The 18,304-nt window shown below is 46.9% G+C and overlaps 1 protein-coding gene across 9 annotated transcripts in view; it reads left to right on the forward strand.

Annotated features, from left to right (window-relative positions):
• The window catches only part of ADCK1 (aarF domain containing kinase 1), an 88,432-nt gene extending 72,776 nt beyond the window's left edge, over positions 1–15,656 (forward strand). For 8 of the 9 annotated variants that reach the window (XM_026057201.1, XM_026057209.1, XM_026057200.1 and 5 more), the window contains 4 exons: positions 9,363–9,512; positions 9,755–9,952; positions 13,697–13,890; positions 14,634–15,656. In XM_026057201.1, the coding sequence (XP_025912986.1) occupies positions 9,363–9,512; positions 9,755–9,952; positions 13,697–13,890; positions 14,634–14,805 (714 nt within the window). In that variant the 3' untranslated portion in view covers positions 14,806–15,656. The remainder of the gene's footprint in view (positions 1–9,362; positions 9,513–9,754; positions 9,953–13,696; positions 13,891–14,633) is intronic. The other variant, XM_026057202.1, reaches the window with a different exon arrangement.
• Positions 15,657–18,304: the final 2,648 nt, after the last annotated feature.

An 18,304-nucleotide genomic window follows, 5' to 3' on the forward strand; every position in this document is an offset into this window, starting at 1 on the left:
GGCCACTTCAGACAGCCAAGTGGACAGTCTCCACTTTGATCATCCTGGCCTGAGTTTGAGTCAGGGAATGGAAATGGTGCTGTGGGCTTCAGCTCACTGAGAGCCTGGGTCATGGGCTGTGGATGGTTCAGAGGTCAGGAAAGTATTTTGTCCAAGTGAGAAGTGAAAGCAATCTGCTAAGGTGCCCAAGATGAGTTACTGTGTGCTACTAAGGCCATCCATCATCCTGTCCTACTCTGAGGTTTTTGCTTCCTTTTGTTACTAAATGAGACCCACAGCAGAGCAATATCTCTTTGCCTTCCTCTTATCTTGATAAAGAGCCCAGCCACCTTCTGACGGTTACAACTTTGTGACTTGAGATATGTTTTCAGTGTGGGATTCTGAGAGTCAGCACAAGGCCTAGGAGCTACTAAAACTTAAGTGGGATTTCCCAGAGTGGGTTCCCTTCTCTGTCATTGCAGGTGTTGAAACCTCTCATATCTCAATCATTTGTGCTTATAAAACTGAAGCATTAGCTGAAATGGAGTATGGAAAAGAACACTGTTCCTAGAGAAAATGGCTATTCTTGCTCTTTGCACCTCCTGATTTGGTCAGGAGAGCAGTTTCTTTACAGATTCTTCTATATTTCCTCTTACCTGAAGCTTAATGAAAATTCACAAAGCACTGGTAAATAAGGATGATGATGTCTAGCATTTCCAGCCTCTAAGCTATGCAAGGACACCAAATAAAGAGTTAAATTAGACATGAACTCCTTTCTTATTGAAAGTCAATCTCAGGCATCAGTGTCAATCAATTGCTCAAGAGTCCCAGCATGATGCTTTACATTAAATCCAAGGAAATATGACTGCATTTAAAACCAAGGGAAAATGATCCCCATGTTCATTTCAGCTCTAACAGAGTTAGAAAAAGACTAAGAAAATAAATAATAACTGGTCTTCTCTAGCTACTTCCTTTTGAGAATTTGTAGAAACTTCTGATGTCAGTCTCTCATTTCCCTGGGTAGATGAGTCAGAATATTTCTCCCCACTTAAATGACATGGAAGATGGGGTGTTGAGTAGGAAAATAATTTCCTCAGGCCCCAACAGTGGGTGTGGGGCATGCTAAGAGTATACTCCAGAAGTCCTAAGAACTACCCTTGCATCTTAATGACATCTTATGTGTCCAGACATCACCTTGGTGTGATGCTAGATCAGTGCACAGTGATAGTGCTGCATTACAGAGCACTGCATTTTGATCCTCACAACTGGATCATAGAGGGCAAAATGCAAAATTGGATCTCTTGTGTGTGACCATCCTAATCTGCTATGGAGAAGGGCCATTTCAGAGCAGAGATACAGAGCAGGCTCCAAATTGTGGTTTTGCTCATTCCACACCCTTTGCTGATTTGACACCAGTTTAATTGGGCAGGATTACACTAGCAGGATTAAACCCTTAGACAATCGCCACAATAACAACAACAAAAGAAGAAAACACAGACCCAACACACTCTTCAATCCAATTAACCTTCGATTAAGGTTCCAAAATCGATGTTATTCTTTTGGCCTGAGGAGGTAATATTGAGCCCTGAGAAATGAGCTGCACAACGACCTTTACTTTTAATGAGATCAATAGAAGTTAGTGTCGCCATCTCTTAAAATAATTGGCAAATATTACAGCCAAATTAAGGCCAGTGACTAGTATCTGCTCCTGATCTAAAGAGACAGTCACAAGTGGAGATGGGGCAGGAAAGGATGCTGCCCTATCAGACAGTTTCATCTGGGACTTGCCAATAGCAGGCGGTGAGATCAGCCCTACAGTGACCATGTCACAGGACCTCTTTCATGGCCATGTCAGCTGAGGCGTGTAGCCAGGACCACTGCAGCTTGTTCACAGGGCCAGGAAGGAATCAATGACTTTACCTGGATAATCCAAGCCAGTTTGTTACGTTGCAGCTAGCCATGAACATGGTAGATGTGCCAGCTTGTTATTGCAAGACTATTCATAGGCTCACACACTCATTTCTTTCTGAGAGATTTCTGATTAACTATGCATATTGGCATGCTATTTGTAAGGGTATTCATTTCCGAAAGGCTTTGCAGTGTTTTACTGTTGGGTTGCTCTGTCAACTGGGTGTGCTGATTTGTTAGAGGTGGATTGCATAGAGGGGCTGGCACATGCCCACAGGTTTGGTGCTATGGGATTGTATGCCTGGGAATGTAATATGGGTTTACCAGAAGTGGCTCACAGTGGATCATGTGAGGATAACTGGTAGTCTGGGCTTTCAAAACCATCAGCTGTGCCCCAGCTGTGCTGGGCCACAGCAACAGCAGCAATTATTTCTGGCTATGTGCATATACAAGAAATACATCACTGCTGGCAGTTGTAGTACAGCTTGGGATTCTCTGAATTAGGTGACAGAAATGCAGTAGGTCTAGTCAGTAAAATAGCTGATACACTGAGTATGAGTCAGTCAACTGGAAAAGGTGGGAATTAGAGAAATTGTAAAGTGGATTAGAAAGTGATAGAGGCAATGGTGGAGAGAAATTGCCATTGTGGAGTTTTATGAGGTTTGCTCTTCAAACTGATCTTATTTAATAATTTCATTAATGACCTCAACAAACAGAACTGTGTGAAGGATATTGTTGATGACACCAAATTGGGAGGTTCTGTCATTGTAGAGGAGGATCAAAGTAGCAATAGCCCTTGGTGGCCTTGAGGACTGGAGTGACAGAAATGGATAAAAGTGAGCAATACCAGGTGAAAAGCCATGCACTTAAAAAGTAATAAGAACAATTTCTTAAAAACGCTAGGAGTTTGTCAGGGGGAAGTGACATATTAGAATTACCTTTGGAATATTAGTCAATTGCCTGGTAAGTGTGAGTTTCCAATGCAGTGCAACTGTGTAAAAGGCTGTCAGCTCCTAGGACAGAGCAGATAAAGGTGCATCCTGTAGAAATAGGGTAGTATTTATGCTGTATTTATACTGATAATTATCTTACTGATGAACAAACTGGAGTAGTAAACACCAGAGAGGGAAGGAACTAGTTAAACTCAAGGATTATATTAGCAGAGGAACTAATGGATTTAAACTGGACATCAGTAAAATTAGTCTGGAATTCAGGGAAAGGGTTCTGACCGTGTAAGGTGTGAATTTTTGGAACAGGCTCCAAAGTCGTGCTTTCAGTCTGTTACTCATTTCTAGTGAACTTGATCAGTTTGTGGAGAAACTGTGTGATACTGTACRCTAGCAATCCTTAATGTCTGTACTGCATTCTTATTTTCTTCTATATTGGCATGTAACTCATGTAGGATAGTTTGTGACACCTAGGGTCCTTGCCATATTGTGTACATAAAATAAATTTCATGTGTTTATTTCAATGAAGAGTTACATGAAGTCTGGTTGTTGTGAATATATCTGTCACCTCATTGTGTTACAGCCTTTAGCAAGTTTTTGCTAAGGCTGCTGATTCTCCTTCTCTTCATCTACTGTCTGCTGATTCCTCAGCTACATTTTCTCCCCGGAGACCCATTTAATTCCTAAACAAAGTGAAAACATTGTGTTGAAAACATGCAGTTTGCCTGGCACAGTGACATGGTGATGTCAGGTAATGTGGCAACCACAGGCTGCTATTTGCATTGACTGCTGAGGCCACAGGCTCACTTGGTGACTAGAGTCTTCATGTTCTGATGCAGCATGGACAGACAAATTGAACTTGTTTTAGGCAATAACACACTTTCTGGCAATAGACAAGGACAAACCTCTGGCCAAAGCCAGAATCTGGTAAAATCCTGACATAAGCTCAGCTCTCTTGCTTACTAACATATGATTTTTTCCTATATATTAAGCCTAAATTACCCCATTCTTAATTACACCCCCTTTTGCCTAGTTGTATTTCATGTAGCACACTCAGTTATCCCTCTGTTTCCTTGGTATTCAAATCTTTTAATATTGGTAGACTGTCCCTCCTCTGCCATTCCTTAGCCAGCTTCTGGCATTTTAGCTCTTCTAATCTTTTTCCTAAGTAAATTCCTCCTGCATCCTGCTTATTTATTTGCTTTCTCTGAACTCACTCCATGTTGTCTGCATCTCTCTGTTCATGAGGTGTCTTGAAATGAATGCAGGATTCCAAGGGTGATTATTATTTTTTATCATGTGCAGCAGAAGAATACCAGGAAACCCTGGTAATGGTAAGGACCTCGTTGTGTTAGATGCTAAACAGGGAAAGGAATGATGACCTCTCTGTGTCATAACAGAATGCCTGTGTGTTTACTTTGGTCTTTGCTCCCGTAAATCGTTGCAACCTTTTGTCTAATTTGCTATGCGCCTTCACCCCAAGGTCTTACACAGCCTAAATTCATGCTGAATTCCTCTCTTCCTCTGAGTAGCAGATTTTCATGTGTTTTCTCAGATCACCTAACTACATTCTTCCGAAGTGAATTCCCTATAATACAGATTATTTTTCTGGTGGTCTTCTCAATAAGGATGGAATCAATGTCAGTAGTGATGGGACACTGCTGGAAAAAGTAACAAAGGGGTCAGCATCTGTGGGAAATATGGTGATGTAGATGGCAGGTTCCTGCAGTTGATTTTCTGCAAGTTTTTAAAGAATCTTAGTCCCATGAATGTTCAAAAAACCACACTCTGTTGTTGGCTGGTGATTCATTTAGTAAATCATGTGCTGCTCTTAGTCTTCCCTGACTAGGGGAGCCTGCAAACACTCCAAGCACCAAGACTGCCTGATCCTTTACAGCCCCCTTTCTGTGAATCTATCATGAAATTGCTTTGAGGGTATCAGTAGAAAACGAGCCCAACAGAAGTAAGGGAAGTTCACTCCAGCCAAATTGCCGGGAACCTTTGTCATTTATCACTAAGCTCTTGTAGAGACATACTCAAAAAAACATACATGCATGAAACGGCAGACCTATAGTTATGCGTGCATGCACAAACACACAGTGACATGTGCATTATCAATACTAAGAATAATCTTGGTGCCAGTAAGCAAGCACAGAAGTGTGCCAGGCATATTACCTGCTCCAGAGCTTGTGGATGCTGCAGGTGTTTAGAATAGCTGTATATCTCATCCAGTGAGCAAGCTTTGTCAGCTGCAGTACATGTTCCTGCTCGCTGCTGAGTGTAATGATGATGTGAGGGCCTAGGGAAAAGATGAAAACTTTAGGAAGGAAAATGTTTTCCTTTTATTTTTAGTTTTCCTTTTTCTGTCCCTCCCCCCCATTCCATTTTGCTGGGGGGCCTTTTGGGGATGTAGAAATAGAAAACTGGGAAACTTTGAGAAAAATAGAATGGAGTTTTTATGTTAATTTTTTTCTTTCAGAATGATTAGCGAAAATCTTTTGGTACTAAGTTTTAAACTGATATCGTAATGTCTGAATTTTAGTCCTTCAGCAAATGTACATTAAATAAATATGTACAGCAAATGAAGTTATGTTATTTCAAAATTCACAGCACCAGACAAATATGAAACCTCAGTACCAGAGGCCTTGTATACAGTATATGTATCTTTGAAAAATTATGGGGCTATACTGTAATTAATGTATGTAACAGTATCATGTTTTTTCCTAAACTTTTTCTCTAGAAACATGAATTGCTTTTATGTCTTAATTATAATAATAGGTCTGTATTCAATATTATATCTAAGCCCCAGGAATAAAACCTTCCTTTTTGTTTAGAAGTCAACAGTAATCTTCAACATTTAATTTTTCTCTTATTTTAGAGGTATGTCAACAGACAAAAATATGCATAAATACCTAGTGTGCAGCACAGCTCCATCTCTTACACTAAGTAAATTTATTTTTATTCAAAAGTAAAAAATGCTTATGTGCTTATTTCATAAATCCCCCTAACACACCTTCTAAATTATATAGAATGCTTTTCTCATTCTTGAAGAAGCCATAAAGTCTAGTTTTAGTGAAATAACTACTGCAGATATTCCTCAAAACATTTTTTAAATGTTTTTTTCCAAATGTGCAGGCCAGGAAGTGGGCTACTATATTTGGCAGGCATCCTTCCTGATCAGCAAATGTCATGGTCCCCGTAGGCCTCCGCTGCAGAAAAAGGTTCAGCCCTTTCAGATCACTGCCCCTGTCAACCCTGCAGGAAAACTGCATCACCAGGGGCATCCCAAGGCTGCACACTGGGGAAGAAGGTAAATGTGGGTATGTCAGGGAAGGGAGAGGGGACAGGCATGACTCAGCTGGTGGGTCTGAACAGGGCTGTGACCACTGTCTGCTTTCATGGCAAGGTGGGAAGATAGATGCCAAGCCTCTTTTGTGTTGTGCTGTGGGCTGCAAAAGGCTGTGGCCACAGATCTGTTTAGTAACCTGCCTGCTGTTGGTGACTCAGTAGGGGACACCCTCCCCACACCTGGAGGCCTGAGGGCTCAGAGCCATACCATGAGGTGCTGTTATGGAGGTGGTATAGATAACTCGGTGAGAGGCACTTTTATAGGATTGTAGGATAATTGAGTTTGGAAGGGACCTCAAGAGGTCTCCAGTTCAACCTCCTGCTCAAAGCAGGATCGGCTGCGAGGTCAGACCAGGTCACTCAGGGCTTTATCCGGTCAGGTCTTGAAAACCTCCAAGGTTGGAGACTGCACAACCTCTCTGAGCAACCTGCTCCACTGTTTGACTTTCCCAGCCTGTGCCATTACCACAGCACAGAAGGATAGCCTGCTGTCTTTGAAGCAGTCCATACCTCAGTGCTCCAGAATCAATAAACTTTCCCGGCTTTAGCCATGACCAAGAGGTTTGCAGAACTGCTAACCCTTGTCTGGATTTGTGTTTAATGGGTATGAGCCAACATGTTTAAACTAACCTCTTCTTCCAGTGCAAGCACAATAGGAGCTCGCACTCAGCATCCCACTTGCACTCAGAGCACATGTGCAGAGGTTTTTCATGCTCTCTGAATCCCATCATACAYGCTCCCAGCAGGGAGAGCCTTACCTTGAGAGCCAAGAGATGTGCAGGGATGGCCATACAACCTGCACACGGCCTGGACACTAGCTAGGCTGTCTCTCTGCATGCTGGGCACAGATAGCACCTCTTGTATTATCACCCCCTCATGATGAATACTGATGAATGCGTTTACATCTCTGCAAGCGCTTGCTGCCTGACCCTGATGTGCTCACAGTCCCAGCAGGCAGGTGGAGTGCTCTGTGGATGTCATGCCACTGGCGGGGAGGGACATTGTTGTGTTGTGAGACACCCCCAACCAACACAGCTCCCCCAGAGTCTCCTCATTGTAGCTCCTCACAGCACTTGGAGGGGAAGGTGGACCACCAGCCACAGGCAAAACACCCTGAGCTAGAACTGCCTTTCTCACTGAGAAACTCTCTCTCTCTCCTTTTTCATTGTTGTGTTTATCAGCTCCACTCTGGCCCATAGCCCCCTACTGATTGAGACTGGCGTCTGAGGTGGTTCTGCCAGTATATTGCCGGCTGGATATCTCCCTGCCCTAAGCTCTGCTGATGTGTCCCAGTTTCTTCCCAAGTCCTCATCCTCAGTAATTCTGTGCTCTTCCAGGTTCCTGGAGGACAAGACAGCTGGAGGTACAGGGCGAAATGCAGTTTGCTCAGTGTGAGCATAGGTACCATACTTGATGCTACGGTCTGTCATGACACCCAAGTCCATTCCCCCTGGTCTGCAGGTCCCTGGTAGGCTGTGTAAATGAGGGACTGGCTCAAAACAGACTATCTGGCATATCCTTGGGCTGTCAGCCAGTGCTACTTAGCTCTTCTAGGACCTCACAGCTCTTGGTACTTTGATTCTATTCAATTTCACAGCTAACCCGGTTGATCTAGGAGACCTGGAAAGGTCACTTCATTGCTCCAGTGATCTCTGCTGGTGATTCAGGAGGGATCATATTTCCCCTCAATCAGTACTTATAATGCCTGTGTGGCATTAGGGAACTGCACTACAGGAGACCGCATGGCTGTGCTACACTGCCCACATGAGTGATTCGGCATGGGGGCAGCATTCCCCATGAGTCAGTAGTGGCTCCGGGTCCTACCTAGAGGGACGAAGAGCTGTCCCAAGTGGTCTTACAGCTGCCACTGTTGCTGTGCAGCGGGAAGGGTTCCAATGCCTCCTCATTGATAGCAACTTGGGACACTTTCATAAGGGTGGGTGTTTTCTGGCCTATTTCCAACTGCTCTCATGTCCTCTTGGAGGTTCAGCTGAATATGGGGCTCTTCATGCCCTGTCCTAACATAATAGTGTAGCAGTGTTCTGTGGTTTCTTAAATAACTGTCTCGCTTCTTTCAGAAGTGGCTACATTTCAGAGGTGGGTAAAGCAAGCTCTTCCCTGTTTGTCTGTTCTTCTGCAGGACATGCTGTCTTTAGTATCCCTCTTACCTCTTTCACCACCTCTGCTTATGGGGAGGATTGTCTTTTTGCTGCTTACACTGTGCAGCTGATGAGATGATTGGGATAATTTATCACAATGGTCTTTTAATTGCTTGTTCAGCACTCCGCTGTGGAGCACCGCGCCACTCTGTGATGGTGGGGAGGGACAGTGATGGGGTGTCAGGCTGAGGCTGCTGTGTTAGTGTGTGGTGAGGGGCCTGCTGCTCTCAGTGATCCTGGCTCTGGGGATGCTTGCTTGCTCCTAGGAGGCTTTTAACTTTAATAAAATCTCTGGGTGATAAGGAGGCGGCAGCATGGAGGGACACAGCAATGACAGGATGATTTAAATGGCCTTTCAGTGCCACTTCATCTTCACAGACATCATAGATCAGATTAGCAAGGGATTGAGGAAAGGAAGGGGGAAAATGGGGGACAGGGTGATGGAGGGAGGGGAGGGGGACCCATGTTCATTCTGGTAAGCAGATGGACAGGCTGTGTCTCCCCCCACCCCTTCTCTGCTGTTCCCTGCTATCATCTACAGATGGAGACACCTGAGTCTGCCCTCGAGGGCATCTCACCCTCCCCAGCAGCTCTTCCCATGCCTACCCCATGAACGTTTCTCTGCTCCTACCTGCCCACACAGAGACTGTCCATACCTGCTCTAAGAACGCTACCGTCTTTCCCCTAATTTTCCTCCTCATTACCAGACACCACTATTCTTCCCCATGGGGATTTTCTTCTTCATATGCCAGGCAAATGTTCTTAAATACCCCTGACCGTATAAACATCTTCATGCCCCCTACACAGACCCCTCCCTGAAAGCCCTGAAGGACACTGTGGTAGATGCCAGCAGCTACCCCATGCATTTGTCAGTGTGAGGGGCTGCAAGAACTCTGCCTGGGACTATTGGCATGTGCGACCCCTCGCTCCCTCTAGTATCGACATGCGGGGGCTGCCTCCCCTCCCTGGCAGGTGCCCTGCTGTGGGTGGCAGTGTGTGACAGGCTCCTACCTCCTCACAGATCTCTCGCAATCTGGGGAAGCTCTACAGCGAAATGATCTTTGTGAATGGCTTTGTCCACTGTGACCCGCACCCAGGCAATGTGCTGGTGAAGAAATGCCCAGCCTCTGGCAAGGCCCATATTATCCTCCTGGACCATGGCCTCTACCAGGTATGTGATTATGGGGGGCTTCCAGGGCCTGTCGGGCTGCCTGTGGGTATCAGGCAGGAAGCCCAGCTGCAGCTTTGCCCCCTGAAACCCATATGAAGGAATTTTTCCTATTACTCCCATCACCCTTCCAGGGAATTTCCTGACTGCAAAATGGGGTGCATGGAGCAGCTTTGGGGAGCAGGGCTTTCTCCCCTGGTCCCTTGTCCTCCATGGACTTCCCAGGGCCACGTCTCCCTCCCCAGGTGCTGAGCGAGTCATTCCGCATGGACTACTGTTGCCTTTGGCAGGCCCTCATCAAGGCTGACATGAAGAGAGTGCAGAAGTACAGCCAGCGGCTTGGGGCAGGGGATTTGTACCCTCTCTTTGCCTGCATGCTCACCGCCAGGTCCTGGGAGTCTGTCAACAGGGGCATTGACCAGGCGCCAGTCTCAGCCAGTGAGGTAGGTCCTGTGTACTCTTCCTTCTCCTCGGGTACCTTTCCATTTTGCAACCACCTGCATCACTGATATTGCTGTGATGTTGGGCAAACCCTGGCAGCTCTGTAGGAGAGTCTGCACTGATGACTGAGCTAGAGAAAGCCAGGCATCCTTCTGCAATGTGTTTTATGGTGACTGAACTTAATTTCCCAGTTTTACTTGTCATGGGTTGCTTGAATTTTGAGTATTTTGATGGCTAAGTGTTCACCAGTTCTGGCAGAGGAAACATTTGTAAATCAACCCTTTCTTAAAAAGTGTTGAATGCAGCTGTGCTGGGAACCAGTAAGGAGGATAAGGTGTGGTAGAAGAGACATAAAGGCTTGGTGGGAAGACATGAGAAGGATAATTATCATTATTCATGTAAATGATTATCAGCACTGATACATACTCCTAAAAACCCTTGGAAATTACCTCCCGATCAGAAACCCTATTAACTTGGAGTCAAGGTTGCTTAACTGCAAATTCTGTCAACTCAATCACTACATACCTAGGAAATTGCCACTTAAGTTTTCTCCCCCTTTCCTATCCACACATGCTGGGATCCTTCTCACACCTAGCGCTCCTGGCACACTACCTTAAGAATAGTAGCAGCCCCATCAGCCATGCTGTTTGTAGAGATCAGCATGTAACGATGTGATTTGAGTAAATGGACCAGTGTTTGTGGCGAGAAACACTTTGTATCCTATGGTTTGTTTTTATCTGGGTGCATTTGTAGTAGATAGGATGAAATTCATTTAAGTAGCATTAAAATATTATACTGTGAAATTGTCTTCTGGAAACTCCTTTGGGTCAAGGTTTGATTTTGATGGATGTGGCTGAATTTGCTGTACCGTACTGCCATTATCCACAATAATGAGTAGGTCAGACACCTTGGGTAATGGAACCCCCCCAAGTAGTATGATTGCTTCATACCTGAGCTAGTTCTCTGTGTATCAGAAATAATAGAAGCATTGTCTAGCGGTTCTGTGCTTGATCTGATAAGTTCTGGAGCTGGTCACTCCAGAAATAAAGCTCAGAGGCAACCAAGTGACTCCAGAAAGATCTGACTTCAATACAAGGCTGGTGTTGAGTCTGAGCTAATAAGCCACATTCGTCCCAAACTGGCTTGTGTAAATTGTGCCAGAGGTGTGACTGCAGCCGCATGGTGCCTTGTGCAGGCTAATGAACTTTGTCAGAGCTGAGTTGCACGTGTGGAGCCAGCTCTGTTGTCTTTGCTGACATGACACAACTCATGCTGAAACTGGAAAATCCTGCCTCAGATAATGGGAAGCTGAACAGATGTGCTGTGGCATTAGGAAATGAGCTGCTGCTTGCCCTTAGTTTGGAGGTGAATTTGAGAGATTGTATCAGCAGCAAGAGCCAAGCACTGTGTAGGCAGGCGCCATGAGCACAGAGCTCTGCACAGTGTGCATGGGGACATATTGCCAAGGGAGTAGCCTATAAGACAAGGAAGTAACTCTCCTGATACAAAGCCTTGGCTATGCTCAGCCTTAGCTATGTTCAGTTTTGGGCACTGCATCTTGAGAAAGGTGTGATGAAACTGGGGAGAGTTCAGTGGGAAGCCACAAGAAGAGCTGGATATCAAGCAGATGCAACCCATGAACAAAGTCTGAGCAAGCTAGGGCAGAAAAAGTCTACAAAAGGGCAGGCTGAGGAGAGACATGATAGCAATTCTCAAATCTGTTAGACTGCTGCAAACAGGGCAAGAGGTAATGGGCTTAAAATTCAGCTAAGGAGATTTGGGTAAACCATGAGAAACGCAGTATCTAATGGCAAAGCTAGTGAAACACTGGCACAGATGGTCTTGGGAGGATGTGGATCGCATCACCAGGGAGTTTTAGGAGCAGGCTAGGCAAACATCTGTGAGGATTGCCATAGGTGTAGTTGTTACTGCTGTGAGGCAAGGCCAGGCAGCTGACCGCTCATGGTGGCTGCTAGCCTTATCTGATTTTATTATTGTGTTTTGCTGCATCTTGCAGCAGTCTCTGCTATTGCAGCCAAGGGGCTTTTCTCAGGTCCTGTGGCGTAGCTCATTTCTTTGCCTGTGCACAGGCTTCATCCTTGACAGAAAATGACAGTTCTGATGACAGATGATGTGGTTGTTTTGTGGTGTGGACAGACAGCTGGAGCTAAAAATAAAAAGGAAAGAAGTAGGAAAGAAAACAAGAGATTACCTATATGTGCAAAATAAAATAGCTTCTGCAATGATGCTGGTTGGGATAAAGGGATAAGAATCTCAGGGAGGAATTTTCTGCCAGCAAACAGTGGAACAGCTTTTAGGAGGGCTAAGCCTTCTTGTTGAAGCTTTGTGCATTTGGTCAGTGTTGGAGGCAGGGCATGGGGATCCATGTGTTGGCACCAAAACAACTGGGATGCTGTGTGAGCTGTATGCATCTCTGACCATCATGAGCCGCACAGTAGGTTTGTACAGCCCATTGGTCTGTCCCTGTATAATAAATCTTAATTTCACGAAGGGTGGGTGTTAGATCCTCTATCGTGAAATATAAGGCTGCCATCCCTCCTTCTATGGGAGAAAAGGTTTTAGACATGCCCTTCCCCTTCCCCCAAAAGGAACCCCTTCCCTCTAGAGGTAGTCATATTTACTGCCCTCTGCATGTGCCCTGCTGGATTCTGGAGTGTTCAAATGTTCCAGAGACTTTTATTTGGATTTTCTGATTCATGTCATGGCCTCGAGGAAGAGGAAGTGGCACTGCATGTGTATGAGATCAGCTCCACACCATGCTCTCCTACATTCACTGGGATGCTGGATGAACTTTCAGATCTAAAAAGAGGCAGAAGACTGAGGGCTGTCTGTCTTCCATGCTAAGGCTGCTTGTCTTTGGAGGGAAGCCCATCTTAAGTGGCCCTGACCCTTGCCTGATCATTGTCATCAGGCTTTGTGATCCTGGGCAGGGATCTTGCCTTGGGCAGGGTATTTGTTGGAAGCTGGGAGACCACAGAACGTGAAGGATTGCTCTGTGTGTCCTTGGTCTTACAGTCTTTCCTTAAGCATCTGCTATTGACTGTTGCCAGACGGATGCAGGACTAGATGGACCCTTAATCTGACTTAGTGACAGTTTTGTGAACTTGTGGGTTAGCATGAAAGTATGCATGATGTTTTCTCACCCCTGTTGAGCTGTGTTGATGACAGAGGACTAGACTAGACCTTGGAAACAGCTTCCTTAGTATAACATGGAGCCATCAGTTGCATGGGATGGCAAAATATGAGTGACAAGGAGTTGCCTGGCTGGCTTTGCAGCTTTCCCCCACCTTCCTGATCAGTCCTGCGGTACCTGCAGCTCTCTCAGCTTTTGGACTGGTGAGGCAAAGCTGTCTGAAAGCTGCAAGGGCGGTAATGATGCCCGATTGCTGTGCGCTGCTTGGGGCCAAGAACTGAGATAGCAGCTAGAGCCCTGTTGTCCTGAGAGGTTATTAATCCTGCCAGTGAGGCGAAGGGTCCTTATCCCACTGAAGGGTTGGTGGAATATGGCAAGAATGAGCTGTGCCTGTGCTGTGAGTGCTTGGGACAGCCTGGTGCCTGCAGCAAAACAACAGGAAGAGCTTTTTAGCTTCTGGCCTACAGTTACGGTCTAGCAAAACACCTTCTCCTCCTGCCAAATCTCAGCCACATCTGGACATGGGTTTCCCATGCTCTCTCAACCTCTCTCTCCTGTCTCCCTGACATGTCCATGACCTGGCTGGCCACAGGATGTGGAAATCCGGTCCAATGCTGCTGCTTACCTACCCCAGATCACCCAGCTCCTCAACAATGTCCCCCGCCAGATGCTGCTGCTGCTGAAGACCAATGACTTGTTACGGGGGATTGAGTCAGCCCTGCACACGCGGGCCAGTGCCAGCTCCTTCCTCAACATGTCTCGCTGCTGCATCAGAGCTGTCTCCACGTGAGTTTCTTCCCTGGGCACCAGAGGCCTAACATGGATCTTGCCCTCCTACCCTCGGCTATGGACCTCTCCACATCTGCTGGGTCCTACCCCTTCTCATTTATGCATCTCATCCTCTTTCTGTGCTGTTTCCACTCTCACCAGCCTCTTCTCAGGACCAGTCTCTCATCTGGGGCTGGGGACATGGGTGGTGTTGGAGACCTTAGGGTAGTGTTTTGGGTTTGGCCCTGTAACTCTCTCCAGAAGAGGGGAAGGGGCTTCCTGCTTATTATAGGCATCACTACTGGAAAGTACTTGTAGGTAGGAAAGATCTGTGGGTTCATGGCTGTTTCTGCAGCCTGATTTAGGGATCAGGGCTGATTGTGACACTTAAAACCCAGGAACAGGAACCAGGCAACTGGTTTCCATCTGTGGATCTGATCCCTACTCACTCTTGTAAGTCAGTTCACTTCTGCTGCCTCAGATTCTTCCAGGCTAACTGAGTGGTGGGAAGAGAACCAGGATCCCACATGAGCAGGCTGTCTCTTCTGCCAGATTTATGCTAAGAAGGCATTCCCCAGCTCCTCAGGAATATTTGCTTGGAGGAAATCCCTACTCCCTGGAGTCCCCACTACCGGTGATGCTCCAGGAGTGGGATGGTCCCCTCCCCATGGGGAGGATTTGTTGTACTGAAGATGTAGGACAGGCTTCCTTCCTGCCGGGCTACATGCTGCAGGATTTAATGCCACTGTTTTTCATTCTAGGTATCAGAAGAGCAAGAGTCGCTCGCTTTACAGAAGGGCCCAGATCTCACTCACAGAAGCCCTGAGCCTGTGGCAGATCAACTTGTATGAAGTCTTCCTGTGGCTGAAAGGGTCCCGGCTGGGGAACTGGGTCATTGGTCTCCTGAGCCGGATGCACCATTCCACGCACTGATGTGAACTGGTGGGAGAGGCCTGGGTGCTTGCTCTCTCCTGCTCTCCACGGCACATTTGCCTTTCTGACTGTTTCTGTCTATTCCACGGGCTATTCTGGGGTCTTGTTCCTTGTTACATGCTGCACTGTCCCTGCCTGTTACAGCATTAGCTTTCTCTGTGGCAGTGAGAGATGGGAGCTGGGTGCCAAGGCTCTGTGGTTTTAGGCTTTAGGAAAGGGAAGGGGGGATACGGTGTGCTGGGAAGGGCAGGATATTCATTGGCCTCTCTGTTCCCCATCTGGACAGGACCCTAGTGGCAAATTCCAGTGGGACTGCACAGGAAACAAAAACCTTTCCTGAGGTTTTTTTTGAATCATCCTACAAAATTTTAGAGAATCACAGGCCTGCCTAGAATGCCTCAAAATATTTTACAGCCCTTCGGAGAGAGGCAGTAAGTCCTTTTAAAATCTGATARGGTTTGTATTAGTAAATGCAGAGTCTCCTTAGTCTGATTTCTGTTCAGGTGTGCAGAGAGTTTCTCAAAGAGGAATATGATCTAGCATAGAGCTGGCACTATCGGATTCACTCGCAGCACTGGGACAAAGAAGGACCTAATGGTGAGAGCAGTGGACTGGGAGCCTGGCTTTCTGAGGCCCATCTCCAGTCCTGTCAGCAAGTGCCTCTGTGGTTTTGGACTTTTCCTGGCCTATTTCCTCACAAGTGAAATGGGGGAAAGGACAGTGGTCCGGTCTCTTATCCAAAATTCAGGGAAGGCAGGAGGAATGCCAACTTAGTGCTGTGAAACTGCTGGTAATGTATGTGTACTGTACAGCACTGCCACACAGCAAAATAAATGTGTTGCATCAAAGACCTACAGGGGAGGGATGCCTGGCTGTGCACTCAGGGTGACATTTTGGCCTCTAACCTCAGTCCAATTTCCGTTTCTCCACTGAGTGAGTGATGTCAGGCAGTGATGTTAACTCTTTACAAGCCAAATGAAATGCCACCTCAGTCCTTCCTCTGCCCAAGAGGTTTGTTCCATGTCCAGGTCCTCTGGTGCTGTGTCAGACGTGTATTGGGATGTGGTGATGGAGCTGGTGTTGTTTTGCTGGGGTGATGCACCACTCCTTGCCACGCAGATCCATGCCGAGCCTGCCTCCTGCCTGCCTGTGGGAGCGTGCTGCAGCCCATCCATGAGATGTCACCATCCCCATGCTGTGCACTGAGCATTTTGTCTCCTCACTGCCTGTGACATTTCACTGCTTCTGCTTCAGAWGAAAACCTGCCATTTGCTCGGTGGTGCAAGTGACAGGTCTGATGGCTCTGACTCTGCAGCTACAGGATGAGTGCCAGAAAGTCTTGTCCAGAGGCCTCCCTTTTGCCAGGCATACCTCGGATCTCGGGAGATGTCCCAGCTCCTTGCGAAGATTCCTGTAGCCAGCAAGGGTGGATGGAGGTGACTGCTTGGATCATTTCAGCCTTACTCAGAAACTGTAGTGGTGAACGGGGACTCCCATGCTGGGCACAAAGGATGGGATGGGAACTTGCCTTCACTGTCAGCAAGCTTGTTAAGCTGAGGGTCATTAATCAGCCACCAAGCAGTGCCTGAGTGCAAGCCATGAGAATGCATTTTCCCAGTTTGCATTTTCCCAGTTTGCACAGGTGTGAGAACCCACCTCGCAGTGTGTCCATTTGCGTGGGAGGGGAGGCAGGGCATAGAAGTGTGGGTGAGTGCATGTGTCAGTCCTTTGTGATGAGCTGATTCTCTTGCTGGCTGTGTGGGAGAGGGAAGGGATGTAATCCAGAAAAGGTACCTGACTCTGCCTGTGTGCTTGGGCATGAATGAGTCAGTGATTGCAGAAGTGTCCTTTGTTGTGGCGGTGATTACGTGTGTGTGTGCATGTGCATGTGTGCGTGTGTGTGCACAGCCCTGTGGCTTAGGACTGCCTGGAAGGGGTATCTGATTGTTTGAGTTGTCGATGGAGAATTACTGAATGTGAGTTTTTGGTCTCCTGTGCAGACCAAATCCCTGACACCAGCATTAGCTTTCTGAGCCCTTTCTGTGATGGGGGTAGAACCTGGAGCGACGCACACTCCTGTCTTTGTTAAGAGCAAAAAAAGAAGCCCGGTAAGACCAAATGTCCTGGCAAAGCCTGTCCCCAACCTGTGCAATGACAGGTCAGAAATTCTCCCTACTTCTGGCCTGTGTGACACCATCTGGGAATGGAATGGGGATAATTGCAGTGACGAGACTAAGTCGACAAGGAATCATGGTGGCCCTGGGGTATTGGTCCTGCAGCCTGTACATGAGTAATCTGTGCTCATGTGAGCAGTCTCACTGAATCAGTGCCTTGCTTAGGCAATTAAAGTCTGTAGGCTGGCCACTGTGCGTGGACCTGTCTCATTCTCTTCACAAGTAGAGAGCTCTGCTTGCAATGTGGCTAGGTGCACGCAATGAAGTCCAGGAGAGCCTCTAGCAGTTGTCACCGACTGCACGGCCCCTTGTAGCTGCCCCCGCAGATGCCTTTGCAGTTTCCTGTGGACACGTCTGGACAGACTGACTGGAGTGCTGTCTGAGTCTTACAAACATCTGTGTGTGAAAGCTCTTCTCTCAACAAGACTCTCATCATACCCCTGATTTTCAGAGGATCCTGTGTGGTGGAGAGGCTCCCCGAAGCTGATGTTTGCATTAACCACTGATTTTAGAGCCTGCAGCCTGTTCTCAGTCAAGCCTGTGCTTTCACACCACCTAAATCCAGCCATGCAATTGCTAATCACACTGCCTGAGGAAGGTGCTAGCTCTAAACATGGAAGGGAACTAACTAGCAGCCCCTTTGACTGTCATTTTTGGCAGCATGCGGCAGATAGAGAGCAGGGCGTATTTGAAAGAGCTTTGTCTATTGGCATTAGACTCTGCCAGACGACTGCGTGCTTCAGTATTAGCAGTGGGACTCCTCAGCCAGTTTTGCTTAGCCCTCACCCTTCCCAGAGCCAATCGATGACGGTTTGCCTGAGGAAAGAACAAGCAAACACCCGGAGTTTGACCCTTTAACATTCCTGCCTTGTCTTTTTGCTGAAAGCTCTCAAAGTTGAATGTGTTAAAAGGGTTTTGAAAAGACACCTCCTCATCCCGTGGGTAACCTGGATCAGCTCTGTGCACCTGGCCTTCTTTTTCCACAATCTGAATTTATTGATGTTTTCATCACCAGCAGACAGCCTTTTGCAGTTGCTTGCAGTTGGCACATGGGCTATTCTCTGCCTAGGTTCAGCTGTGAAGGAACTGAAATTTCACAGTGCTCCCYGTTTAGTGCAGACACTAACCATTTGCCTTGAAGCAAACTCCTGAGCCCACAAACTCCTCAGTACTTGCAAGTGTGATGTTAGAGCTGGAGCCAGAGATGCAAAGCTGATGGGCAGCTCCTAGCTCCTCTAATATGAAATATTAAGTTGTGGCCTCATGGAATGTCCCATCCTAAAGGCTCTCAGTGCTCTCAGAAGCGTTGAGGAGACAGCAGTCAT

The sequence above is a fragment of the Apteryx rowi genome, unplaced genomic scaffold, assembly GCF_003343035.1.
Source record: "Apteryx rowi isolate R43461 unplaced genomic scaffold, aptRow1 scaffold_137, whole genome shotgun sequence".
NCBI classification, from domain to species: Eukaryota; Metazoa; Chordata; class Aves; order Apterygiformes; family Apterygidae; genus Apteryx; species Apteryx rowi.